The following is a 27840-nucleotide window of genomic DNA, read 5'->3' on the forward strand; positions in this document are numbered from 1 at the left end:
CTGTTCCTCTTTCCTCTATCCTCTCGTTAATGACCTCACACCTTCCTCCTCTTTCCTTTCTCCTTCTTTATTCTCCTTCTCGTCCTTCTCTTAACTCTTCACCTTCTCCATATCGTCTTCAACCTTCTCCCTTGTCTTCTTCCACCTCCCTCCTCTTTTCTTACTCTCCTGCCTTTTCGTCCCCCTCCTCCTCTTCCTCCTCCCTGCAGGCTGTTGATGGAGAGGATTTCGAATGTCAGCCGGGACAGTGGTCATCGCAGGAGGCATTCTGGCTACAGTCATCTTACTGACCATCGTCGCAGTACTGTGTTTATGTAGGTTGCAGGTAGGAATGTTTTCATTTTTACCAGAACATTAATTAAAGCACTTTTATTATTATTTCATTTGCTAATTAGCACTAAACACAAAGTACAGCTGAGGCTGATTTGAATGTCATTAGTTTTTAAGTACTGGACACATTCAAATGTTGATCTGATGGTGACCTTTGGTTTCACACGGGACACGAACACCGGTCTTCTGGGTGAAAGTCTGATGTTTGCCATATTACCAGTATATTGAAAATGTATTTACTGCCTGTTAAAGACAGCATAGTGCAGATAGACGCTGTGCTGGAGCATTTAAAACGGATTCTTATTGATAGCACAGTAGATGAGTGTTTGGTACTTCCCTTCATATCAGTCGAGAAAACAGCTGGAGCTGCACATCATTATTTCCTTTATCCCAAAATGAACATTCAGATGGAATAAAACTTTTATTTACACTGTAACATGAGGGCAACATGTATGATGAAATAGTACGCTGCTAATAAAATTAACCCAGTTTAGTCTGGTAGGCTTCCCTCAGAAATAAGTCAGTTTGTTCTTATTTGCTAATTCAAGTGGTTTCACATGGGACACGAACACTGGTGTCCTGGGTGAAAGTCCAGTGTTTGCCATATTGCCAATATATACGAATATCCATGTTGTTGTTAACATTAACAAAATTCGTAACCGTTAAGCTCTCTTCCTGTTATTTTACCGCTCCAGTATTACTGCTGTAAGAGGGAGGAGTCTGAGAAGGGGGAGGAGGAGGAACCGGAGCTGTCCAGCATGTCTCCGACTCTGCCCCTGGCTCTGTCCGCTCCCCCTACGCCTCCAACGCCACAACACTACTGCGACGAACCGGACAACTACCCGCCTACCTTCCTCACCGAGGCCAACGGGCCTGCCAGCTACTGCTCCACGCCGCCGCCGCCGCCTCCGCCGCGCAGGTGCCACCGCGCACACGCCTTCTGCCCGTCCTGCGCCCGCTGCTCGCTGCCCTTCTACCTGCAGCACCCGGAGAGGCTGTGCAACGGCGGCCGCAGGATCAGCTACAGGACTGTGCAGCAGCAGGACCTGGAGCTGCCCATGGACCTGGCCAGCTTCTACCAGAAGCTCAACCTCATCCGCTCCGTCACCATGAAGGAGGTGGTCACCCAAAGCATCAGCACCGACGTGTAGGAGCGGGCAATGTGGAGGGATGTGTGCACTAACGCACTAACTCAACATGCTGTGTGTGCAGCGTTGATACTGTGTACCGATGTAGCACAACTCTGAGGGCTTTTGGGAAGTGCAACACATCTTCCGGCAGACATATTGGAGGTCTGCAGCTCTGGAGCGACTGCTAACAGCTGAATGCATTTGTCGCTGACAGATTTGACCAGACTTATCTTTGTCAGTTTTGACATAAAACTGATCATTTTGTGACCAATATTTGTCTGATTTTTTGTTTAGAAAATTAGCTTGTTTGCTACTTATCTAGTTAAGTAGCCAACCAATGTATGTGTTTCAAAGTATAAACAAGACAATTTACCATTTGAGATTTTGTCGGTAAATTAAACACATATTTGGTTTGTTTGTCTGCACCACAAAACGAGACAGAAGTGGAGGTAATAATCCCAAATAGCCTAAATAAGTCTGGTTTCTTAAATGAGGCTGATGGCTGTTTAAGTAGCTGGCTTACTCTGGAAGCTCTTTTAAAGGGTTAGTCTGGTTTTGTTGTCAATAAATCCCATGTGCGGACCGAAACCAACACTGAATGTATGAATGTGAAAGTAATACCAAGTATTGTGTTTGTATCTATGCTATGTTCACACTGCAGGCATAAACTCTGAACAGTGTGAACAGCACAAATCACATGAAATCCTTTCTTTTTAGTTCTGATTTTAGCCCATTTCATATGTGGTCAGATTTTTTTGCAACACAACCTCAGTCTGTACAGTCCTATCGGAATCAAATGATCATACAAATATGATCATTATCTTACATCTGGATAGATATATTGTTTTCCTGTACATGGACAGGAGTCCATTACGTTACATAACGAAAGTTAGATTGAGGCAACAAAACCAAACCCTTGGGTCTCATGTTTAAAAGTGTTTGTTGGACCCATCGTCCTCCACCTCCCGCCCACCATAAGTCATATTTGTATATGATATGTAATACTACAATACTTGCTCTGAAGGTTGCATAGTGAAATTAATGCGTTTAATTTGTGTCCACTATGAAAAAAATCTTAACTGACTTTCCTTTGCCATTGTTCCGTCATGCAATTCATGTCCATGTATATGAAACAAATAGATTGTATTTCCTGAGTATTTCAAGAATTGCCATGATACTTGGCTGGATATTTGCCACATAAAAAATGAATTGAACGACCATAAAAATAATCTTATCTTAAGCACCAAGGCTTGCAGTGTGAACGTAGCCAAAGTCTAATATCTCTTCCTCTGAGCCATAGACCTCCATTAAAACACATCAACGAGCCTCACTGCAGTTTATTCTGACTCAACCCCACAAACAACTATTCACTAGAGCACCAAATGTGGATTAATACACCGCTGAAAATAGTTCCCAACCAAATTCATTATTTCCTCCTGTTTGTGTGATAAAAACGACAGTGACCAGCTGTTTAAGGAAATTATTGAAACTAATTTTAACAAATGAGACTATTAAGATTTGTATTATTGAAGATTTACTTTTTCAATGGGAATCAATGCGCTGGTAACAGAGAGACACCAACAGGAAGTTGAAAAGTATTGAGACACATGTTGGTTTTGGTCTTTTTATGGGATTTATTAGTAAGAAACTAAAGAATAACTCCTTGAAGAGTATTTTTGTAGAAGAAATAAAGCAGAAGACACGTCGGTCTCCTGAGTCAGGAGCTTCAGTTTAGGGACGGTTTATTTGGAGACTGTTCACATTGACTTCACCTACAGTCACTTGACTTTGTTTCTAGAGATCCATTATTTGTGCACAACCCGTTCTCCAACAGACCAGTTCTCTGCTCCAGTGCTGAACATACAGTGTATATGTGTACTTTTACTGTGTACTTATATTGCTACTTGACTGTGATTCATTTATGCACGGACAAATATTCCAAGTGGATGTTCACACGGACAATTTGCTTTATTTGTGTTTGTAGCAACAACTGTACAGTGTTTGATATTCTGCTCACTGTGGTGAAGCTTCACAGGTGTTTCCACTTGACCTGCCTGGTTACTGAGTCCAGCTCCAATCAGACAAACTAAAACACCTGTGACGGGGTGAGCTGCTTTTAAGGTTTCAAATCAATGCAGAGAATAAAAGGAAACAACTTTTATTATTTTTTATTTTATCGACAATTCCCCTGGCAGGTGTCATAGGGTAAAAGAACAATTTGTGCACATGAATTAACAATTTGAAAGCATTAATTACGAATTTGCACACAACAGTAAGATTTTAAACACTGATTCCTTCACTTTAAGTATCAGAGGGCACAGTATTGTAGTATTTTTCACATTGAATTATATATATTAACAATATTCAGAACAATATCCAGAATTTTGACGAAATGTCAGTTGTTCATGAGAATTTAAACAAGCAGGAGTTAATTTTGTTATCAGATGCAATTTTATTATTTCTGTAATAAATTACATTTTTGATTAGTGACATATTTTTTTAAACACATTTTTGATGTGAAAATTACTGAATAATTCTCCGTAATTTTTACTTTCAACTGCTTGACAAGTTGAAAGTAAAATAATAATAACAATAATATATATATATATATATATATATATATATATATATAAAATTGCAATCTTGACCGCAGTGATTCATCTCTTGAACAAGACAAAGAATTGTAAAAAAAAAAAATTGAAATCAAAAATAATTGCAGACGTCACATGGAGCTTGTTTGTGTTCACTTGTGTAGATTTGTCAGCACAGCATTGTGTTTTTATTGTCTGTTTGGTTCTAACAGCAGAGAGCAGCTGCTCATAATGTCAGTATGTGAGTGTTTCAGTGTGTGAGTTCCTGTTTCTCTCCGGAGCGCCGCAGTGCAGAAAACAAATCGCATTTCAAAGGGCTTTTCTGAAGCATTCAATGATCCAATGACTGTGATCTCTGGTTTACTTCCTGTTAAAAACATCATTCTGTAGATAGACGCTGTGCTGTGGGCCCGGGGTTCTGCACCAACATGACGTTATGGAGCATTTGAAACGGATTCTTGAGCTTCTTATTGATAGCACAGTAGAAGAGTGTTTGGTACTTCACTTCACATCAGTAGAGAAAACAGCTGGAGCTGCACATCATTCTTTCCTTTATCCCAAAATGAACATTCAGATGGAATTAAACAAAGCAAATTTACACTGTAACATGAGGGCAACATGTATGATGAAATAGTACGCTGCTAATAAAATAAATGCTGTTTATTCTGGTAGGCTTCCCTCAGAAATGAGTCAGTGTGGTCTTTTTTTGCTAGGTCATGTGTGATGTTGTCCTTGTTGGGTTGAATGAACCATTCTTATGCATGGTGGTATAAGAAGCAAGAAAGTCCACTAAGAATGGTGGAAATAACAAACATAGGACTTTCATCCAGGAGACCGGTGTTTGTGTCTTGTGTGAAACTGAACGTAAACTATTACTTTCGGCTTGTTACGTTACGTTACGTTACGCTGTTACGTTACGCTGTTGCGTTACGTTGTTACATTACGCTGTTACATTACGTTGTTGCGTTGCGTTGTTAGGTTGCGTTGTTAGGTTGCGTTGTTTCCATGTAACGTTACATTGCTCAGTACGTTGTTACGTCACGTTGTTACGTCACGTTATGTTGTTACGTCACGTTACGTTGTTACGTCACGTTGTTACGTCACGTTATGTTGTTACGTTATGTTGTTACGTTATGTTGTTACGTTATGTTGTTATGTTATGTTGTTACGCTAGGTTATGTTACGTTGTTACGTTATTATTTGAACAAAACCATGATCTTTTTTCCTAACCTTTACCAAGTAGTTTTGTTGCCTAAACCCAACCAATCTTTTCATTCTTTGTTCGTCTCTGCAAGCGTGAAACAAGCGACTGGTGTGTTCTTTACGGTTTAGGTTGACTACTTAACTTACATACGTAATTTTAATTTATGGACAAAAATGTATTTGAAGCCAAACGTAATCCTTTACTTAACACAACCAAGTAGATTTGTTTAAATACACAACGTTAACCACGTGTTTAAACTTGCTTCGGTATGTGACAGTTTACGTTACTTAATTAACTAAAAGAAACCCGTACCTATTCGAGTTGGAAATGAGAACGGCATTAAATGACAAGCAAGGCATCTGTAAAAAGTGGCGTTCAATTTATAAGCCTTTCCATGAGATCAGATTGAAATGTGTGCTTTTTATAGACAATAGAGGTTTTTCTTACAGTCATAGTTAAGACACGAATCCATTCATGGCGTTAAGGGGACAAAGCTGCAGGTTCTACACTTTGATTTTGAGAAGAATGAAACTGTTTCCTCTCTGCTTCATTAGTTGATGTTTCTATTAATCCCTGCAGTTCAATAGATGAGAGGTTTGATGCTGAGCAGCAGGGGGCGTCAGCTGCTGTCAAACCTGCTTCTGCTGCAGCTGCTCTGTGTGTGAAACTGACTTCATATACAATGTTTATCAAATGATGCTAAACTGTTTGGTATCCCTCTGGAGCAGAGCAGAGCAGAGAGAATGAATCCTTCACATTCATTCTCCAAATATTCATCACACACAACACACAAACATACTGCGATGGGGGTCAGGCATTTGATCTATTGAATTTAGATCAATGAGGAAAACTTTTAAAAAGCTGCAACATAACAACATTTTTCTGAATGCACTGTCTATGTGGGTATTTTATGCTTCTAGGTAGTACTGATTTTTCACCCTTTTTTTTATTCCTTTTATTATTTGTTAAGAAGAAACATGCTTGGTACCTGAGCAAATATATGAAATTCACCCAAAAATGACAAAGAGGCCAATATGTTTATTTGAACTGTTATTTTATTGAAATACAAGTCAGTACCATTAGGTTTTCAGTTTATTATCAACAGTACACAATGTCCATACTTACGTTTTGTACAAAGAGGTATCAGTTATATAAAAACACAGTACACAATAGTTAAAAATGAGACATACATGTACACGTCTGAATACATTTCAACCATACTTCAAGTGTCAGGAATCCTCTGTGTTTGTATTAACTCTCCTCTGTCACACACAGGGACCACAACTGGCTTCAGTCGACCCGATGAATAACCGCCGGCTGGCATCAGGAGCGTCACGATAAATGAAAATGTGCTATGACTAATAAATACGCATCCATATCCCGCAGGCGTGCCGGCGCAGCGCCAAGCGGGCAGTGGGGTGGAATGGAAATATAAAACTTTATACATGCCAGACTACAAACTGAAACACAATTAAATAATATCCCATAATCAGTATCTGTATTAAATATTCTAGTCATGCAGTATATTCGGTTGAGAAATAATTTAACAGATTTCTTTTCAACAAGGTCGAGCTGCTAACTGGTGATGGAGGTGGTTTGAGTGTCGACTCCACTTGTTGTTAGAGGAAGACTTTCTACCAGAACTGGTACATAATCAATAACAGCTGATGAAAACTTGCTTTGTGGTTGAGATGCAGTATAATGATAATAAGAATTGTGATGATGATGATGATAAGGAGGAGCATTAACTGTCTGTTCTCTCAGTTCATCACATTAAACTGAAGTCTTGACATAATATTGGTCAGGAAAATATTTTTTAGGACAGGAAGAAAGATTTATTTCTAAAGCTAAATGTTTTATATGTTTACACTGTGCTGGTCAACATTCAGCCCAGTCACCATAAATGAATGTTGGCATTTTAAGTTTCAGCAATTTCGGTCAGAAAATGTGACGTAAGAAAGTTAGCTTTTTCCGTTGTTACGTTCGTTGTTACGTTAGGTTGTTATGTTACATTACATTGTTATGTTCGTTGTTACGTTGTTACATTGTTAGGTTACGTTGATATGTTTGGTTGTTATATTTTGTGCTGTTATGTTACGTTGTTGTTACATTGTTGTCTACTTCATTACGTTACTTTGTTACGTTACGTTGTTACGTTACGTTGTTACGTTACGTTGATATGTTTGGTTGTTACATTTTGCTGTTACGCTACATTGTTACGCTACGTTGTTACGCTACGTTGTTACGCTACGTTGTTACGTTACGTTGTTACGTTACGTTGTTACGTTATGCTACTTTGTTATGCTACTTTGTTATGCTACTTTGTTATGCTACTTTGTTATGCTACTTTGTTATGCTACGTTGTTACGCTACGTTACGTTGTTACGTTACGTTGTTACATTGTTATGTTGTTACATTGTTATGTTGTTACGTTGTTTCGCTACGTTGTTACGTTACGTTGTTACGTTACGTTGTTACGTTACGTTGTTACGTTGTTACGTTATGTTGTTATGTTACGTTGATATGTTACGTTGTTACGCTACGTTGTTATGTTACGTTGTTACGCTACGTTGTTATGTTACGTTGTTATGTTACGTTGTTACGCTACGTTGTTACGCTACGTTGTTACATTGTTATGTTGTTACGTTACGTTGATATGTTTGGTTGTTACATTTTGCTGTTATGCTACGTTGTTGCGTTACGTTGTTACGTTACGTTGTTACGTTACGTTGTTATGTTACGTTGTTACATTGTTATGTTGTTACGTTACGTTGATATGTTTGGTTGTTACATTTTGCTGTTATGCTACGTTGTTGCGTTGTTAGCTTTACCAGAGTTAGCTACAAGCTAATTTATACCAGTAGTCCCTTGACAGAAAACAGAGAATAACATCTCTGTTAAGAAAAGCTTTTATGAAAATGCATTTATGAAGCATATTTTGACCTTCAACATATTCATTGTTTGTGGAAACATACAATGCCAACAGTTTTTTTCAGGCAACTCGGTTGTAATATTTTCGTCAACAATGACACTTGCCAGAAATCCTCTCCACACAAAAAGTAACTGATTAAACCTTTGAGGTGTGGAGAAGTTCCCCCTCAAGTTAAGAATTTGCTTTTTTTGTCCAATATTTTTCATTTTCATTCCAAATAAAGAAGACACAGTCCGTGTTTGGAAAAGAAACAAGAAGAAAGGTCAAATAGAGAATAACAAAATGTTTTTGTCTGATATCAAGATGACCAGATTTCATTTTAGATCATTTCAATTATCCAACTGACAAATGAACCCACGTAAATCCAAGTTATAGGAGGAAGCTCTGGACTTTTTGCTTACTCTGATTGTTCACAGTAACTGTAGTACCACGTGTACATAAATGTACTAATTTCTTTCCTAATGCTTGAGTTGGAGTCCGGGTGGAGAGGAGGCGGTGGTGTCCTGGACTAGGAGGTCGGAGGTCGTAGGGCGCGGCAGGAGTGGCAGCAGGCCTTGCTGTAGTACCAGTGGCTGCACAGGTTGACCTTCAGCGCCAGCAGGCAGTTGGTGGAGGGACGATCCTGGCAGCTCTCATCTGGGACACAGACCACAAAACATTTCATCTAAACCCACAACGAGGTGGAGATATCTTTGATGTCAAAACAGTATCTTTCAAATAGCTCCCTTTGAAAAATATTTACATGTTTTTATAGCAAAACTTAACATTTTAGGTGAAGTTCCGGTTCTTTTCACGATCCCAGTTGTGTCTTTCTTTTGAATGTCAAGTGTGCTATACATTGGTAGAAAACATATCGTAAACATTTTATGCTTTGTGTCTATTTTATTTCCTCCTAAATATGAAACAGTGTGCGTATCAGTGGTTGTACAACTGTCTTTGTGAGGACCGTTTTGAGTTTTAGACCTTAAGTGTGAGAACATTTGGGAAAATTAGGACATTTTTTGGCTGGTTTAAAGGTTCTGGTTAGAATAAGGTTGAGGTGAGGTTTGGGGTCAGGCATTTAGTTGTGATGATTAAGGTAAGAGTAAGGGGCTAGGGGATGCATTTTGTCACTGAATGTCCTCACAAACCACAAAGTAAACCATTCAAATAAGTTCTAGAGACTCCCCTGATGTCCCTGGTGGTTTTATGAACAACTCCATAATATTGGGGAAAAACAATGTTCTGTGTGTTTGTGTTACCTGGCGGCTCAGTTGGGCAGGGCTGCAGAGTGCAGGTCTGCTTGGCCACCGGTTTGGTGAGGGGGTCACAGCCTCGGACCAGCTCCCTGCCCTGGTAACACTTGACGTCCCTCATCCTCACACCCACACCGCACGTCTTAGTGCACTGAGGACACAAAGGACCAGAAACAAGATAAGATAAGATAAGAGATAAGATAAGAGATAAGATAAGATAAGATAAGATAATAATCCTTTATTAGTCCCGCAGCGGGGAAATTTGCAGGCTTACAGCAGCTGTAAAGTGCACACAAGAGACATAGTAGAAGAAGACAAGATAAAAAAAAAAAAAAATGAAATAAAAAATAATAATAATTATAGTATTATAAATAATAAGCAATAAAAAAAAAAAAAACAGTAGAAAAAACAACAATAACTGAAATATTATATTTACAGACAGAAAAAAACTATTTTAACTATTTTAACTATTATTGCACAGTGTAATGTGTAATGTATTGCACAGGTTTTTATTGTCATGTTATTATTGTCATGTGGTCTGCTGGGAGCAGAGTTGGTTAAACGTTTCACCGCTGATGAGCTGGAGGATGATTCGGATGTGAAGTGTGTGTGCTGTGGGGACCTCACCTCAGACCAGGGGGTGGTGTACCATTTGAAGCACGGCCTCTCAAAGCAGGTGTTTTCCTCTTCGGGCTTGTCGCTGCCTCCGCACGCCTCGTTGTCAAAGGTCTGGAAATTTCCTCCGCTGATGCCGACACACAGGACGAGCCTTCGCTTCACGCCACGACCACAGGTTGTGTTACACTACGGACAAAAACACAGTTATGTATATGCATACCTGGCTCTGATGATTCTCTTTCTGCGTTTGAGTTTCTTCTCATAACAGTTCAAAGTGTTTTATCGCTGATGTGGTCAAATGGAAACTGTAAACTTCAACTGTCCGTGACATTTTTATTTCAGATATTTATACCTAAACATTATTATTTTGTGAAACAAAGAGTTAAATAAGATAAGATTTTTGTATTCACGGTAATATAAAACATACAAAATGAATCAAGCCGATCGTTAAATTTACTATTTTCGACACTGTTTGATAAATAATAAATATGCTTCCATTTCCTATAAGAATATAAAATATTCCTATACATAGTAAAGAATTGTGATGACGATGATGATGACGATGAGGAGGAGGAGCATTAACTGTCTGTTCTCTTAGTTCATTACATTATACTGAAGTCTGACAGAATATTGCAGACGGTCAGGAAAATATTTATTGGCACAAGAAGGGAGATTTGCTTCTTAAACTAAATGTTTTATGTGTTATTTATTTACGTTGTTACTCGTGACGTTGACATGTTACGTTGTCACGTTGCATTGTCCTGTTACATTGTTTCTTGTTGCATTGTTTCTTGTTACATCATTACTTGTTACATTATTATCAAACACAAATCATGATATTTTTTCTATCTGAACAAAGTAACCAATCATTCCACAACGTTAAGATGTTAAGATTATAGAGGAAGACTTTCTACCAGAACTGATTAGTCATAAATAACAGCTATAAAAAAACGATCTATTCTAAGTTGAGATACAGTACAATTTTAATTAGAATTGCACAGTAATATAGAACTGACTAATTTCAGTACTGCGTTATGACCTCACCCTCTCCCAGTCTTGGCTCAGCCAGTGTGGAGCACAGTCTCTCTCCCCACAGGGGTGGATGGCCAGCGGCTTGTCCTCCGCCGAGCACTGGTTCTCTGGAACCACGCGGCCCTCCGGAGCCTTGCAGTACACGTGACGCACCGTCTTCCCCTGGCCGCACATCCCCGAGCACTGCAACAACGGAGGTGTCACGGGTCAAAAGTGGGTGATTCATAGTAAACATAGAGTGCATTCCCGTTCTCGTGTTTGCCTTCTCCTGCCAAGTCTCGTCACAAAAGCTCAGAGTGAAGTCAGATCAGGACACCCTCACATCGTATCAAAGCACATCTCATGAAATGAAATGGCATCAAGTCACATAACACTGTGTCAGAGGAAAGGAAGGATGGAATCATGTCACATTTATTTAAAATCTGATCATTCCACTGAAGTTAAAGCTTCCTAAAAACCTCTTGTTCTAAGATGTATACATAGTGGCAGCACATTGTTTTGACTATCTTTCTTAAGATAAGATAATCCTTTGTAAGTCCCACAGCGGGAACATTTGCATCTACCTGCTTTTGATGATGGTTTTAAAGTGAAACTTGGGTTTCCCACAAACTTTAGTCCATTCAAAAAGGTTTTCTTCTCTTTACTACAACTTGGGATTGTCAAAGTAAAATCAAACTGATGCAGATGTAAAACGTGAGTACTGCCTTCTGGTTGCCCAAACAAAGAGAGCAATTTTTTCAGGATGCTGAGTCTTTTAGGAAAAAGGGTTGCTTGGTAACTACCGAATGAGTGCTAACATTAGCTTAACACAAACCGTGACTTGTGCTCTACCTAATAGTACAGTTTAAGTTAATGAAAACAACCCAGATCTAGGTATAACAGTAATTTGCCTTCGTCTGTTTTCTGTTCAGATCACGGTTACAGCGGTCGGTAAAGACGTTTAGCTCACCACAATGAGAAAAAACGTAAAATGACTTGGGCCGTTAAAGAATGTGAGGTAATCAGCAACGTAAAAAATCAGCGCGCAGAGGACTTATCCACTTCATTTTCCCATGTTAAAAAGGGAGCATAATATTACAAAGACTGATTTATTGCAGGGCTGTCATATTAGCATGATGGATGTAATAAAATGTTAAAGCAAAGTACATTCAAAATGCAAACATACATGTGCTTACAGTTGGTAATTCTCTAAATAACAATAAATATTTCTTACTCAACATCAGTCGTTGCATAGGAAACTTATTTTACTTTGTGCAAAGGAAATGTCGCATCAATCCATGTTTTTGCCTGGTCGGATTCCATAGTTGTAAATTATAAGACCTGCAAGTTTCCAGACTCTGACTTTGAATGGAACATCAGGAACTACATTTATCTGTGCAAAACAATAGAAACCATAAATTCACACTGTGGCACTGAAGTTTTGGAACAAATCTATCAAAATGCAACATTTTTGGAGGAAAAATGTGAAATGTGAAATATAAGGAAAGAAAACCAGATAAACCCTTGAAATAAAGTTACTGTCATTTCTTAAGGGAAAAGAACTTGTTTTTAACAGCTCTGGTTGATAAAACACATGCTCCTGTCTCTGACTGTCTCTGACTGTCCGGTACGTGGAAGGTTAAGACACTCACAGGCCCCCACTCTGACACGGTCCACTGGCGTTCGCAGGGCGGACCCGTGCAGTTCTTGAAGTTTGGTGGTTTGGTCATCGGGTCACATGGTCGGGTCTCATCAGAGCAGCGGACATCGCGGGTCACCTGGGCTCTGCGGCCACATTTAGCAGGACACTGGATTGTGGAAGGGAACACAGAGACCTTTTCATAAGATAAATAGTGGTTTCATTAAAGCAGCAGCATCAGCAGAGGGTCACTGCTGGAAACCTAAGCCTGACAAAAGCAAGAGAGAGAGATGTCGGCACTGCAAGAATGATGGAAGTTTGTTTGAAAATCAAATCCAAAGGTGGAAACAAAAAAAGGTACAATTAGTGACATGAGCTACAAGAAGAGAGACGGTGGAGGGACACATGTACTGAGGACACTAAACACTCAACTCCTGTCTTTGTTAACTTATGTTTTAAATGTTTTCTCTGCAGGGTAAATCTTTGCAGACTAGGGATGGATAAGTATCATTAGGAATTTATCGATACTAGTACCCTTATTGATACTGCTTATTGGTTTGGTTACTTATTGATACTGCTTATTGGTTTGGTTACTTATTGATACTGCTTATTGGTTTGGTTACTTATTGATACTGCTTATTGGTTTGTTACTTATTGATACTTATTGGTTTGGTTCAGTTCTTTTGGATTATGTTGTAAGAAAAAGAGACAATTAAGAAAAGAAACGACATTGCTTCATAATTCTTATATTTAACAAAAAGGATTTCTTTAGCAGCAAAGCTGTAGTGAGCCGGAGTCAGTCTGAGTGTGTGTGTGTGTGTGTGTGTGTGTGTGTGTGTGTGTGTGTGTGTGTGTGTGTGTGTGTGTGTGTGTGTGTGTGTGTGTGTGTGTGTGTGTGTGTGTGTGTGTGTGTGTGTCAGAGTAAAGACAAAGACAAAGAGACAGAGAGAGGACGTTTGAGACGAGAACATCTCACTCCAGAACTTCTAAAGAACCGATAGCGGAACGGCTAACTCTGGACCGCATCAATACTCGGGTTTCGGGGGGGCGTCCTCTTTTGCAGACGTTTCGTACCTCGGTCCACTCGGCCACCTCCCACTGGGGGCCGCAGGCGGGGCTCTTGCAGGGCCGCCTCTCCATGGGTCTCTCCAGGTCGGCCATGGAGCAGAGGTCGCTGTAGACCGAGCTGTCCAGGCCCGGCGAGAGCATCTTCCAGCAGCGGACCTGACGGAACTGGAAACCCTCCCCGCAAGTCCTGGAGCACTCACTCCAGCTGCTGGCCTCCCATCTGAAACACCACATCAGACCCATGTCAGACGTTCTGCTACGTTACAGCTGGAATAATCTCTTGTTAAAATGTTCTACTGTACCTGGGCTGACACTCTCTCCCGATGCAGAAGTCGTGGACCGGCTCCGGTCTGGTCAGAGCGTCACAGTACATGTCGTGCACCTCGACGCCATCGTACCGGATACACGTGACGAAGGACTTTGACACTCCTGGATTGTGAGCAAGAAACAAAAAGCTGAAGGCAAAACACAAGAAAACATAAACCCAATATGTTTTAACCAAAGGAAGACAGACGTTTCCAATAAGGACTGAAGGACAGCTGCTCGGAGCAATGGTTCAATGGTAAAGCTGTGAGGTTACTTTAAGGAAGTTGGATTGTTGAAGCATGTTTGTTTTTTCTCAGTTATATTTTTAACAATAATGCTCTATCGTAAATCACTTTTTTTTTCAAGCCTTCATGGTGAATGGAGAGTTGTAGTAAATGGAGGTCGGGTTCATTAACTGCAAATCTTAATCCAAACATCCGTAAATACTTCGCCGTATGTTGTGTGAGACGTTTGTAATCAGAAAAACAGAGTCATTAATATACAAATGATCCTTCTGGGGGTGAAATATTCCTATAAAGCACTGGTACTTTTTCTAAAAATGTCACAGTGAGGAACCTTTTAACTGGTTATGAAACAGGCTTTAATTAATACGGATGCCTCTATTTGACCTTCATAAGTTAACGAGACCATCAGATAGAAGTTCTATATAGTTGAGATCATCTACTGTATATGAGAAGTGGATGTCGTCACCGTGACGTCGCCCACTGGTCTGGTATGTGGACTGCTGTTATGAAGCCTCGGGTTCGGCATTTTGGAGGTTTTTAATGGAAAGCAGTCATTATTAATGTAATCATTCACCCCCCTTTGTTCCACACAATGTCAAAAACTCGATCTAATGAACGCTGTCAATCCACATCACGCACCAACGTGTGTGTGTGTGTGTGTGTGTGTGTGTGTGTGTGTGTGTGTGTGTGTGTGTGTGTGTGTGTGTGTGTGTGTGTGTGTGTGTGTGTGCGTCTACCTATAGAGCAGGTCATGCTGCAGGGCTCCTGAGAGGAAAGTTTCCAGCGGTACATGTCGGCGGCACTCAGCTTCAGGTTCTTCTGGTTGATCCTTTGATTCCCCCTGTCACACACACACACACACACACACACATATGAAGAAAGGAAAAACTTGTGTCATCTGACTGGAACATGGTGTGAATGCAAAGATACTTTTTACTCAGTGAACTATTCTTTGTTATGTTATTTAATGATCCAAACATCTGATTCCCAGCCTGAATCCCAGCAGACAAACTTTGTTTTTTTCATCACATAGAGTGAAAGTCATGTGCACATTCTTGTCATAACACCGGTCTCTCCCCCCCTCCTCCTCCTCCTCCTCCTCCTCCTCCTCCGCCAGTCGCCAGACGTTTATTTGAAAATCACTGTGAGTTATTCCTCGCCGGCGTGCCTCCATGGAAGCCAGACGGAGTCCTGCACATTATTTTCTCCCCAGAGGTGACCACAGTCTGACAGCACTCTTTCCTCTCTTTGCATCATTTCTTTCACTTTTCTAACAAACAACTTGACTTATTTGTTTCTGAGTGAGGCTGTCCTCCTCCTCCTCCTCCTCCTCCTCCTCCTCCTCCTCTGTTCTGCTCTGTTCTGCTCGTTTCCTCTCCTCCTCCTGTCTCTCAGAGGAGAGGGCGTGTCGTCCTCTGTTTTATAGCCGCTGGCCTCAGAACTGGTGAAGCCGTGTTTGGACACGAAGCAGCGAAGCCAACATGAATAATAAATTTGATGAATGGACAACCTGCCGAGTCTACCTGTCTGTCTGCCTCATGGTCTGTCCATGCACCTGTCTGTCTGCCTTATACCGCCATAGACTTTATAAAAGACGTGGACGTAGTCGTTGTGACGTCACTCATTTGTTTTTGGACAGCTGTTATGAAGCCTCGAGTTTGGCATTTTGGCTGTTGCCAATAAGTTGTTTTGCAGCTGATGAACAGGAAGTGACCATATTAGGACTGAGGAGGAGTGACATAGAGACGCCATATACGTCTCTGGTGTCGACCTGTCAATCAGTGTGTAGCCCCGCCCTAAAGCATCCCCTGCTTTATGGTCTGTTTGACTCTAAATGGAGCATCATTTACTAAATGAACATCATGCTGTATTGAAGAAGACTTGAAACTAGAGATTGAGACCATAAACTCATGTTTACAATGTTTACTGAGGGAATAAATCAAGAGAGAAGTAGAGTCATTTTCTCATAGACTTCTATACAACCAGAGGAGTCGCCCCCTGGTGGACAGTAGAGAGAATGCAGCTTTAAGACTTGAAGCATTGACTTCACTCTTCTGAACCGGCGGTCGCCGCCTGCTCACCTCTTGTCTGACTCAGATTCGTCTCATTGTCTCTGGCTACGTTTCTCTAAAGAACGTCTTCAGAAGAGAACCAGAGTCCACGGCGTCCAGTTTGCTTTTTGTTAAAGCCAAACAGGGTTCGACAGACTCTGAACATTCAGACCCAGTTTGACCTAAACACATGCTGTCCAGAAGAATGGACCTCTATTACAGATCAACTAAAAACCTCCTTGAGATTAGATGTGCTTGATGCTCTTTTTACCTGGTTCGGTTGGGTTCTGTTGGATTACCTGGTTCTGTTGGAGCGGCTGGAGGTCCTCCCGCTGCTCTGCACTGTTTTATTCTGGAAGGAACTGTCCCCGCTGTCGTTGCGTTTGCGACCCAGAGTAAACTCCAGCGTGTCGTTGACGCCGAACGGCCCGTCTTGCTCCAGGCTGCTCAGGTCCACCTCCGCCGGTCCCACCTCTGACGAGAACAAACTGTCGCCCTCCGTCAGCAGCTGATTGGTTGTGATGTTGATGAGCAGCTCGTCAGGGCCGATTCGGCCGTCCAACAGGACCCTCCAGATGAGGTTTGGGGAGTCGGGCCCCGTATCCAGGGGCCCACCAGCAGGGGCAGGGACGGCAGTGCTGCCAGTAAGGCTGCTGTTTCCTTCTGATGGATCAAAGTGGCAAAATTAAGTAATATATTGAGAGAAAACCAATAACTTATCAAGTATAATCTGTTCTTTTGGTCATGTTGAACTTTGTTTCTTCTAAAGGATTGTTATTTAACGTATCCTCATACAGCAGTTTGTATGATATCTTACGAAATGCTACTCCTCATTTTTCAAACGATCTCTTACAAAAGTCCAGAAACGTGTCAATTTCCACATGTCACATTAATACGGTATTTTCAAAATAAACTTCCGTCTGCACAAGAAAACTTAGTTAGGTTTTGGATCACTCTTCTCTTTGGTTTCCCTGCTGAAAGGTTGATGGTTGTTGGACCAGTCCCACCAGCACCGTGGTTTTTTTTAGTGGTCTTTATACTTCCTCGTTCATGATTACATGAATAACCCACAACATTTTTCATGGGATATCTACGAATTATTGGACATTATATTTCATAGGTGTTATTACGAACACTTGATGAAACCAGCCTGCTTCATTAAGTCCAGTACAATCTAACACAATCAACTCCAACAGTCATTCAAAACCTTCTGTCTTTGTGAATCTTGTTATGTTCAGTCTTTGCTGACACTGTCAGTGGGATGTAGAGTCAACATTACGGCCATTTTTGATTACTGTTCTTAGTTGTGTTGTCGTTTGAACAAAATAATACTCAAACAGGTTTATTTGCACCTAAGCAACCTGAATAGCGTCCGTGGTCTGCAGTGACCTGATATCTTAAAGGTTGTTTAAGAGCAAAACGTGGTTTCCTTTATCAGGTTAGAGGATGGAGAGAAACCTGACGGCCCAGACAAATCTACATTTCGGAGCAATTCGGCAGGGCGGACAATTAATGTTGCTGGTGAGTGTAGTGCTTTTATTACCGTATACGAAATATGAAGCTGACATCCGCTGTTTGATGCTCATTGTGAAAAAACTATGTAAAACAAATATATAATAGCTGGAATAGACAATCAAAAGCAAATGATCAATGCTAGTCTATCATACACCACCACAGGTGGTAATGTGTTTTCAAGATATTGTTGTCATATAAACATAGAAAAAATGTGGGTTAAGCGCTAATTAAGGACGCTTTTCTGCCAGAAAAAGTAGCCATGTGGCCCTTATATTACATTGTATACACATATATAATAAACTGATAATTCAGCTTCTAGAAGGATGCTTAATTCATCTTGTGGTACCTTGTGATTGATAAGCTTTACAGATGAGAACTTTAAAATAACAATATTTAAAGAGAATTTAAAAAACCACAGTGAATGCAAAATATCAGAGGAGAAAGAAAATATAAGAGGAAGACGAGGAGATAAAGTCAGCGCTCGTCAGTGTGTACAGTGACGTCAAGCCTGTGCAGAAAAGTGTACGGTGAGCCTTTCAACCACCTCCTCCATCTCATCTCAGCGGCCGGAGCGCCGCGGTGTAATGGCCCCCCCGACCGTCTGCTGAGCGAGCTGAGAGCCCGCAGGAAGGCCATTACCCCTCATGTTTGTGATGCAGCCGTTTTTAAAATAGGAAAAGAAAAAAACACGAAAACCCACGAAACTCTGAATTTTTCATCTGCCGCTGATCCGCTTTATGTGTCTGAAGTATGAATAATGCAGAGCTCTGAAGGGCCATCTCACACACACACACACACACACACACACACACACACACACACACACACACACACACACACACACACACACACACACACACACACAAAGAGAGAGCAAGAAGTAGAATCTGACCTATTTGCCCGATCTGCCATTAGGCCACTGATTTTACCCTCTATTTCTTTTTTCTTTCTTACACACAACTTCTTACTTTCTTACTCGTAACATGTAGTTCTTTAACAATAAACCTCCGTCTTCACAGGGAACAGCTTCGCTAGGTTTAGGAAAAAGATGGTGAAATACTTAGTTAGGTTAAGGAAAAGATTGTGAAATACTTAGTTAAGTTAAGGAAAAGATTGTTAAGTTAAGGAAAAGATTGTGAAATACTTAGTTAGGTTTAGGAAAATATTATGGTTTGGGTTAAATAACTACTGAAGCGGTATTACATGAGTATAAAAGTTAAGTAACAAATAAATCAACGTTTACTTCTCGTTTCACACGCGGCACAAACGACGGTCTCCTGGCCATAAGACCAGTTTTTGTTTGATTTACTGGAAAATATGTGAATCTCCGAATTAGCAGAGCCTTTTTAGTGGCTACTTTTCAATAAAACTAGTCTACTAATACTGCAAATAAGAAGGGTAAGCAGGAACTTGTATTTATTATTATATATTGCCGAAACTTTGACCATGAAATGTATCCGATCATTGGATCATTTGCATTGAAGTGTCAAGTGTTGACACACGTGTGGAGTTCTGATGTGGAGCTTCTGATCTCAAAAGAGGCACTAAAAAGACAAATATCGTGAAGTGATACGACACAGACGGATCTCAGGTGTTAAAATCAGTCCTTACCTGTAAATTTGGGGGAATTCGCTGCGTCCTGGTCGCAGTCGATGTCCGCCGTCTCCTCGTACACCTCGTTGGTCTCTTGGCCCTTCTGCCCGTTGGCACCTCCAGACTCCGGTTGGCTCTCGGGGGCCCCCTGGTCGTAAACGCTGCTGTTAGGGGCCAGCGGACCCCCCACCTCCACCGAAACCTCTCCGGCTGAGGTATCGGATCCGGTGTAGACGGGAGGAGGCGGGACTGGTGGCAGGGAGTCTCGGAGGACGGTGTATTCGTAGGTGATGTACGGCGTGCGGCCGTTCTGGTTCCACACCTGAGTGACGAGAGGAGAGCGAGTCAGGTCAAGGTCGGGTAAGTTTATACTGGTTTACAACCAGTATCAAGGAGGGTCAGTCATAAAACCTAGACCACAGCAGCTCAAATTGATTCCAATTGAAGACCTTTACACATCAGGTCTGTTATTTCTGTCCAAAAATGTCCCAAAATTTGACCTCAGGTTTAGTTTATTGTAATTAAAACAAACTCCTAAAATGTCATTCGTTATAACTGGTTTCAAAGCTTTACATTTTTTCATAATACAAAAGGTTAAAACTCTATATAAATGAATAAGCTTCAGATGTAGCAGAGAAGTTTTTGAGAAGCGTATTTTGTATGAAGATGAGTCAACCGTAGGACTTGTAGATTTATTGCAGGCTAAATGTAGATTGCACGATGTTATGGCTATAGAATGATGACACCATCGGCCTTTAGATTGGTTCCCTATAAGACCTGCTTTCACGATGCAATTCTGTCTGTCTGCAGGTTCGATTTCCTGGGAAAATGACGCCTCCGTTTACGGCACAAAGGAAGACAGTAGCACTTAAATTGCTCCGATACTTATGAAGGTAATAGAATAACAAGAAGGATCCTTCTTCTGAAGGCTCTCCCTCTTTATTGCTTCCCACATTGTCAACTGTAGCACATTACAGCTACACTCAGAAATGGAAGATAGTGAAACAACCGGTGTAATGTTAATTAAATGAAGACGCTGTGGTGAGTTACCGTGGTCCCTACATGTATGGTGACATAGTAACGATCGAAACAGTGAGCTCCATGATGAGGAAGCAGCAGGTGAGCGAGGTGGAGTTAAAGTATGAGAGGCGGGTGGAGGAAGGTCAGGTTTACGAGAATATTGATGGCCTGGTCGATGGGGCCTTTGGCGACGATGTACTCGATCCCCGTCTCGTACACGTCCATGGGCCGGCGGTACTTGAAGACGGCGCCTGCTGCGTGGAAGTTCTGGGGACTGTCCACTTTGTAGGCCCCGTTAAAGAAGAAGTTTCCTGCTTGGTCGGTCACAGCTGGGGGACAAGTAAAAAAACAAAACATCCTGCATTTTCTACATGAAATTCAAAATATTACCATTAAACATTTGAAAGAGCATTACTTGATGCACAATTGTTTTTGTGAATGTGTGTGTTATAATCGAAGGGTATAAGAAGTGTGTGAGGAGCAGGAGAAGAGGAAGTGCACACCTAGAACATCGGCCGACTTCTTCCTCTCAATGATCTGGATGTCCCATGATCCTTCAGGGATTTGAGTGATGAAAGAGTAACCTTGACGACAGGAAATAGAAAGTTGACAACGTCACCTGTTTTTAAATTTTCATGTTGTTAATTTTGTTCTGATAAATCTCAACAACTTTAATCAATATCTTACAAAATGTTTGGGTGTATATCAGAGATAGATATACATTCTATATGTTCCAATTCATATCTAATAAGACAAATGTATATATGTATATATTGATGTATGTATTTGTGGGAGGGGCTCACCCAGTGTCGTGGCGCCGCGCCTGAAGTTTCCGGTGACTCTGCTGCAGCTGCTGCCGTCGCCCTGACAGACGCCACACTTATCCAAGGTGTTGGAGGAAAACAGCACTCCGTCGCATCCGATTGGCTGAGCAGCAAAGCAGGAAGTAGGGGATAAAATAAAATAAAAATGAACATCTCCTATAAATCATGAATAAATTCAATTATCAGGGACAAGATGGTAGTGATGCAGAAGTTATCAAATATTTTCTATCATGAGATTTGATTATTTTGTATCCATAAAGAGTGCGACATAAAATGAATTATCTTAAAGAATTTATTTTTTCTGAAGGATTTGACATCTCCGTCATTTCTCTAGATTTTTTATGTTTTAATTTATGATGCTTTATGTTAAGATTTCTGTCCAGAGCAAAACATCAACATTAAAGGTAAAGTTTGCCACTTTCTTTGTGGATGTACAAAGAATAAGTTCTCAGCTTTCCCTTTAATGAGTTCCTAGTGTCACGTCGGAGGTATCTGCATTATTTACGGCCTCAGTGACAAAAATATGATGATAAAAAAAAATGGATAAAATGTTTGCAACACAGGGCAGGCTACCAAATGACAGGTCTATCGGACAGACAATTCATTGGGGGAAACAGCCAAGTGATTTGATGTCAACAGAAGAAATAAAACATAAAACAAAAAACAGATAAAAAGAAAGCAACATGACTAATCACATGTCTGAAAATAGTTTTGATGGCGCATGACACTGATGGATTCTTTTGAGAGAAAATGCACCGAAGGAGAACAAAACAGACCATGCATCACAAATAACTCATTTTAAGGGTAGAATGTTTATAAAAAGTCACAAAGAAGCAGCTTTTCATTACTAGCCGTGGTCATTTCTTGGTTGAACTTTTGGAATCACTGTGTAACGCTGTCGTTTCTATAATATTTAGTAACTTTACACCTCTTACAGACTTTCAGTGGTTTGAAGGCACAAAGTAAAAGAAGAAGCTGGACTCACCTCACACTTACCGTCCACGCAGACGCCGCGGTAGCTGCTGTACTTGCAGGACGTGCCGTCTCTCGCCGTCACCATCAGCTGCCTCTGGCCGTCGGTCGTGGTGCAGTGGAGGTCGCAGGGGTTACTGGAGATGTGAACGTAGTCGTCTGGGGAGGAACAAAGGTCATCTTATAACCAATACCAATGGAACCACTTCTACTTGTACCTACAGCTTCCTTATCACTGGTGGAAAGCACAGCGGTTTATTGTCATTACTACTACTAAAAAACACTCTACTCTACTGTACGTTACAGCAAACCACAGGATAATATAAATGACGATGTTTCTGAACAAAAAACGAATTAGTTTTCACATGAGCCACGCATCACGCTCACAGTAACATAACACATATTTTCCTAAACCACAATCTTTTCCTCAACCTAACTAGTATTTTACGATCTTTATCTAAGCCTAACAAGATCGTTTAGTTGCCTAAACCTAACTATATGGATTCCTGTGCAGACTGAACTTTATTTTGAAAGGACTGCATGTATGTAATGAGTAGGAAATTGAAACGTGTTGCTGGACTAAAATGAGCCATTACTTTTTGTAAGATATCATATGAACCATTGCATGAGGATACAGAGAACACGAACAGTGGACTCCTGGGTGAAGGTCCTGTGTCTGTTAGACCCATCCACTCTTAGAGGACTGTGTGACTGTTGATACTTGATATTATACCTCGTAACTTTCAATATCACTTCCATGTCACTCGCTGTGACCAAATACAAAAACATCGACATTCAACGTATCCGTGGATTGCATAAACTGTGGGTTCAGCGTTGTGAGTGACCACTTTCACAGAGTCCTTTCATTTATTGATAATATTAAAGATATCAATTAGTGGAGCTTGACTATATAACTGACTATATAAATCCAATATATCCACCGTTCAATGTAAACAACCTGTGCAATCTACTACGCAATACTACTCATTCCTCTTGTTTGCACTATCCACTCTGCTGCTGTAATCCTGAAAATTTCCCCACTGTGGGACTCATTTCTAACTTATCTTATTTGATCTTATTTGATCTTATTTTATCTTGATAAGGGTGACAGACTCCTACGTCTCCTTTTGTCTCACTTCTCACATTACCCACAAACTTCTCTCTCAGTGCAAAGATCCTTATTCAAACTTTTCTTTAAATAACAACTTACTAATAAGGTATTTAATGGGGTTAAGATAGCTGTTAAGGCTTTTTATGGGTGTTAATACCAGGATACAGAGGCTTCCACTGGTAGTTCCTCCCATTGTAAAGCTGGGAGTTGAAGGACCAGCACTGCTCCTCTCTGAAGCTCCTCCCAGTGGCGGGACATTCCTGCAGTGCAGAGACAGCACAGCCCATTAAAACAGGTCTGTTTCACACTTGTTAAGACTCCGTTTTACAGTATGTTATACAAATAAATTCTTCTTAAGCGTTTATTAGTGCAGGAATGGTTCCCTGAGAACTCACGATCGCTCTGAGCCCCGCCCAGCTTCACTTTCAAACAGCTACATACAGTCACAGCCGCAGTCCTCTGCTGTCGGCCAGTCAGAAGGACTGTGTTTGTTTTAATAAAGAGGTGAAATGAAGTGATGAGAAAATTTACTGCAAGTCTGTGACTCACTTCAGTGTTGCAGAGATGATATTTCTTAGCCGTTCCTGTACAGGTCATGTTGTCTTTCCCAGCTGCAACTTTCTTTCTTTGGACATAAAACAAACATTTGAAGGTATGACAACATATTTAACCAAAAAAAAAAGATTGGATATAAACCATGAGGTTGAGATGTGTTGTAATGATCTGTCAGCTAAGCTTTAAATATACTAATCCACTGAATTAAACCATAATATGACTGCCAACACAGCTGGCTGTAAAACATCTGGCTGTCAAGTTCAGAACACGTTCTGTTTAGATTTTATTTTTGGTTGCAATAAATACAAGTTTAAATGCACACACACACACACACACACACACACACACATGCATACTCAAATTGATCATGCTCGTGCATGTGTATATGCATTCCAATTACTATCAGTATAACCTCTAAATGTGGGTGAATGAGTACATATGTGTGTGTGTGTGTGTGTGTGTGTGTGTGTGTGTGTGTGTGTGTGTGTGTGTGTGTGTGTGTGTGTGTGTGTGTGTGTGTGCATGATTTAATGACGTTGTGAGGACACATACATTTCCAGTCACATCGTGAGGACTCACCTCCGTCTGAGGACAACAAGCTGGTCCCCAAATAGCTAAACTTTAATTTGAAGGTTTAAGACTTAGAGGAGGAAAATGCTTTTTTTTTGCTGTTGGATGAACATATCAATTTGACTATGAATGTATTAATAACTCGGACTGGACCATGTTTCACTTATTACAGTATCTAGTGACTATAAGTCCTATACTTTAGCCGCTACTGGCTGCTGATTGGTCTTAATTGTTTAGACAAGTGCTCAGAGAAACTATACAGTTAGTTACCATTAAGTTAATTAAGTACCATTGAGGATGTGTGTGTGTGTGTGTGTGTGTGTGTGTGTGTGTGTGTGTGTGTGTGTGTGTGTGTGTGTGTGTGTGTGTGTGTGTGTGTGTGTGTGCAGACTGACCTCTGTTTGAGGCAGTGTCTCTCCTGTGACATCACTCCCCCTCCACAGGCCCGGGTGCAGGCTGTCCACTTGGCCCACTCCCCCCACCAGTACGTGGTCACCTCCAGCTCCTCCTCCAGACTGTTGGACGCCACGCCGTCCTCCTGGGAAAAAAACACACAAACAACCACAGACAAACACACGTAAGTTATTAGTTATAGTAGTAGCATTCATCATATTTTAAGACCTTAAAACCAAACATTTTCAGCTCGCATAGTGAATTAAATCGGACGGCTTTTTTATTCCCACCTGTGCACTACACAATCTTGACATTTGCTGAAAATGTTTAGCTTTAAATATGTTTGAACCCTAGCTAACATTAGCCATCTAGCTAGCGTCAATGCAACATTACCACTCAGTGACTGTCCCCATCCTTCATTGCAGTTGCATTGCCTTGGCTCCAAGAGCTCCAGCTTGAAGCATTACTGGTGCTGAACAAATGGCTCAACTTGAACCAGCTCAGGACCATCATGGTCCTGCACTAAATGAATGTCAACGTCAGGGGATGCTAGGGGGGAAACGTCCACCACCTGAAATAATGTGTTGATAAAGTGCCTAACTAGTCGCTCTCAATTTTTCTCTTGCACTTTAAAGAGCTAACAAAACTTTGTTTAAGTGATGGCCCACTGCATATATATATATATATATATGAAACATTGCATTGGGATAAAACTAAATAAAAAATTAAGATAATTAAGTAATACAATATAATTTGGACACTGTATTTAGCAGGGATCTATATTAACCTGTCTGCTCAAAAATATAGTTGTAAGAAAAGCGGCACCGGCATTTAACTAAGCACATTTACTCAAGAATTGTACTGTTGAATTTTTAAGGTATTTCCATTTTATGCAACTTTATACTTTTCAGTCTAGTACTTTACTGTCTAACTTTGGTTACTTTACTTTTTGCAAAGTAAATCATCTTAGCAAAAGCAGAATTGTACTAGCCGTTGTGGTAGTATTTGAAACAGCAGTCTAGTATTTATTGTAGTATAAATTGTGGTGTAAGGGACAGCAACAGCAGTTGCAGTAGTTGTGATATTTGAAGTAGTACTCAGATGTACACAGATGATTGGACGGTCAGAACAGAGAGCGTCAGAACCAAGTGGAGTCACAGTAAATGAGCGTCACAGGGTTTTGTTCTGAGGCTCCAACGTGTGAAGACGGTCAGCACTTCACACATTCCTGATGTGCAGGAGCAGCATTATTTCAGGCCGATGGCTGCGTCCCTTCGTTCAGACATATTCATCAGAGTGACCGCTGGAATGTGCACTGAGCTCCTTGTAAAGGTGTGAGACAGAGCAGCTGTGAAGAGAGGACGAGAGACACTGGAAATACCAGACAGAGAGCGTAAGTGAGAGAGAGACAGATGGGTGCAGAGAGAGAGTGAGACAGGACAGAGTTATGGCAGAAGGAGAGAAACTGATTGGTCGACTGATGGATCAGTTTGACATCAACTCATCACAGTCCTCAGATTACTTTTAAAGTTAGGAATTACATTTTGTATTTTTCTTTCCTTCTTTTTTTAAATTCTATCTTATAGATCTATTCTACAATAATGCGATTTTTCCTGTGATGATACATTTTCTTGTTTTAATCCTGTAAATGTCTTTGACTTTGTGTTTAAAATCATTTAACATAATGATATTAATATGTCTGTTAATGTTTTTCACCGTGTAGGTACCCTTAGTATAAACACCAACGGGACGTCATGAGAACGCAGCTTTATTTTACATTTCAGCTGAAAGTGAATATGTTTCATAAGAAAATACGTTTCCCTCAAAACACAATTGACAAAGCAGTTTTGTTGTACGGGAACGTTGTTTTTCAGAGACCAGGGTTCTCCATCTGTTGGCTTTTAAAAGATGAATATAGATAGTGAGGTTACATGATAGCAATGTATCAGCCAGTCTTCTAATCACAATCACAAAAGGTAGTGCAGGACAAAAACAAACAGTTTTCCCGTCACATTAGCAAAGTGTTTTTCCTGTGTGTTGTGTACCTGCAGCCCTCTGGTGGACGGGTTCCCCAAAGAAACCGCCAACGTCAGGAAGCCCAGCAGGACCACGCCCGTCTCCACGCACTGTTCCCACGACCACACCCTCATCCTGGTCAATCAGAGACAGAAAGAGAGAGAGACAGAAAGCCAGGTTGAATGTGTGAACAAAAAAGACTGGAGACCTTTCTGGTACTAAAAGTTCAAAGGTCAACGCTGCAGCAGCTCTTGTTTAAGCAAGTCAAATGAAAATGATGGTTTAGGTTTAAATCACTTATATAGTTAAGCAGGTAAGTTGTGTAACTCGTTTGTCGCTCTATATTCTACGTTACCTGACTTCTTTAGAGGCAGTCCTGAATATCCTGTCTCACGATTTACGTGGGTTTTATACCAATTATAGTGCATTACTTTTCGTAAGTATGAATACAAACAGTAAATGAGCAGCCTGGGGCAAGAAACTGAACTCTGACATTTGTATATATATAAATGTATATAGCGTAGACTGTATAAAAGAAATGGATATAGTCACCATAACGTCACCCAATACCGTCTGCATCTTGGTTTTTGATGAATAAGACATTTTTAAGCAACCAAAAAGGTTACAATTAACTTTCATGAACTGAAAACAAACAATAAGGGTTAAAGTTGTAACACAAAAACACAGCGTGGTAGAGACCTGTCAATCAGTGTGTAGCCCCGCCCTAAAGCATCCCCTGCTTTATGGTCTGTTTGACTCTAAATGGAGCATCATTTACTAAATGAACATCATGCTGTATTGAAGAAGACTTGAAACTAGAGATTGAGACCATAAACTCATGTTTACAATGTTTACTGAGGGAATAAATCAAGAGAGAAGTAGAGTCATTTTCTCATAGACTTCTATACAAC

The 27840-nt window shown here is 40.6% G+C and overlaps 2 protein-coding genes across 2 annotated transcripts; one reads left to right on the forward strand and one right to left on the reverse strand.

The window, feature by feature from the left end:
* Nucleotides 1-232: 232 nt before the first annotated feature.
* Nucleotides 233-1481, forward strand: LOC129101796 (protein FAM163B). Its single transcript, XM_054611723.1, has 2 exons — nt 233-325; nt 1026-1481. Exons 1-2 carry the CDS (start codon nt 233-235, stop codon nt 1479-1481), a joined length of 549 nt encoding a protein of 182 aa, XP_054467698.1.
* A 7214-nt stretch (nt 1482-8695) lies between these two features.
* adamtsl2 (ADAMTS-like 2) lies at nt 8696-27063 on the reverse strand. The gene is made up of 18 exons (XM_054611573.1): nt 26959-27063; nt 24916-25058; nt 23945-24020; nt 23553-23655; nt 22298-22443; nt 21292-21415; nt 20992-21072; nt 20642-20817; nt 19487-19790; nt 16660-17023; nt 15047-15150; nt 14061-14187; nt 13765-13978; nt 12704-12859; nt 11085-11255; nt 10050-10226; nt 9429-9573; nt 8696-8823 (listed from the first exon to the last, which is right to left on the reverse strand). The coding sequence occupies exons 1-18, from the start codon at nt 27061-27063 to the stop codon at nt 8696-8698; spliced, it is 2844 nt and encodes a 947-aa protein (XP_054467548.1).
* Nucleotides 27064-27840: the final 777 nt, after the last annotated feature.

Source organism: Anoplopoma fimbria, chromosome 13 (assembly GCF_027596085.1).
Source record: "Anoplopoma fimbria isolate UVic2021 breed Golden Eagle Sablefish chromosome 13, Afim_UVic_2022, whole genome shotgun sequence".
In the NCBI taxonomy this organism is placed as follows: Eukaryota; Metazoa; Chordata; class Actinopteri; order Perciformes; family Anoplopomatidae; genus Anoplopoma; species Anoplopoma fimbria.

What these genes read in the sequence shown, in the direction of transcription:
- LOC129101796 (XM_054611723.1), top strand. Translation starts at nt 233, where the DNA reads ATGTCAGCCGGGACAGTGGTCATCGCAGGAGGCATTCTGGCTACAGTC. An exon ending in TGTGTTTATGTAGGTTGCAG is followed by an intron (nt 326 to 1,025) that starts GTAGGAATGTTT and finishes TTACCGCTCCAG; the next exon opens with TATTACTGCTGTAAGAGGGA.
- adamtsl2 (XM_054611573.1), bottom strand. Translation starts at nt 27,063, where the DNA reads ATGAGGGTGTGGTCGTGGGAACAGTGCGTGGAGACGGGCGTGGTCCTG. An exon ending in AGACACTGCCTCAAACAGAG is followed by an intron (nt 24,021 to 24,915) that starts GTCAGTCTGCAC and finishes TTATGTCCAAAG; the next exon opens with AAAGAAAGTTGCAGCTGGGA. An exon ending in CAGCATGACCTGCTCTATAG is followed by an intron (nt 14,188 to 15,046) that starts GTAGACGCACAC and finishes CTCACAATCCAG; the next exon opens with GAGTGTCAAAGTCCTTCGTC.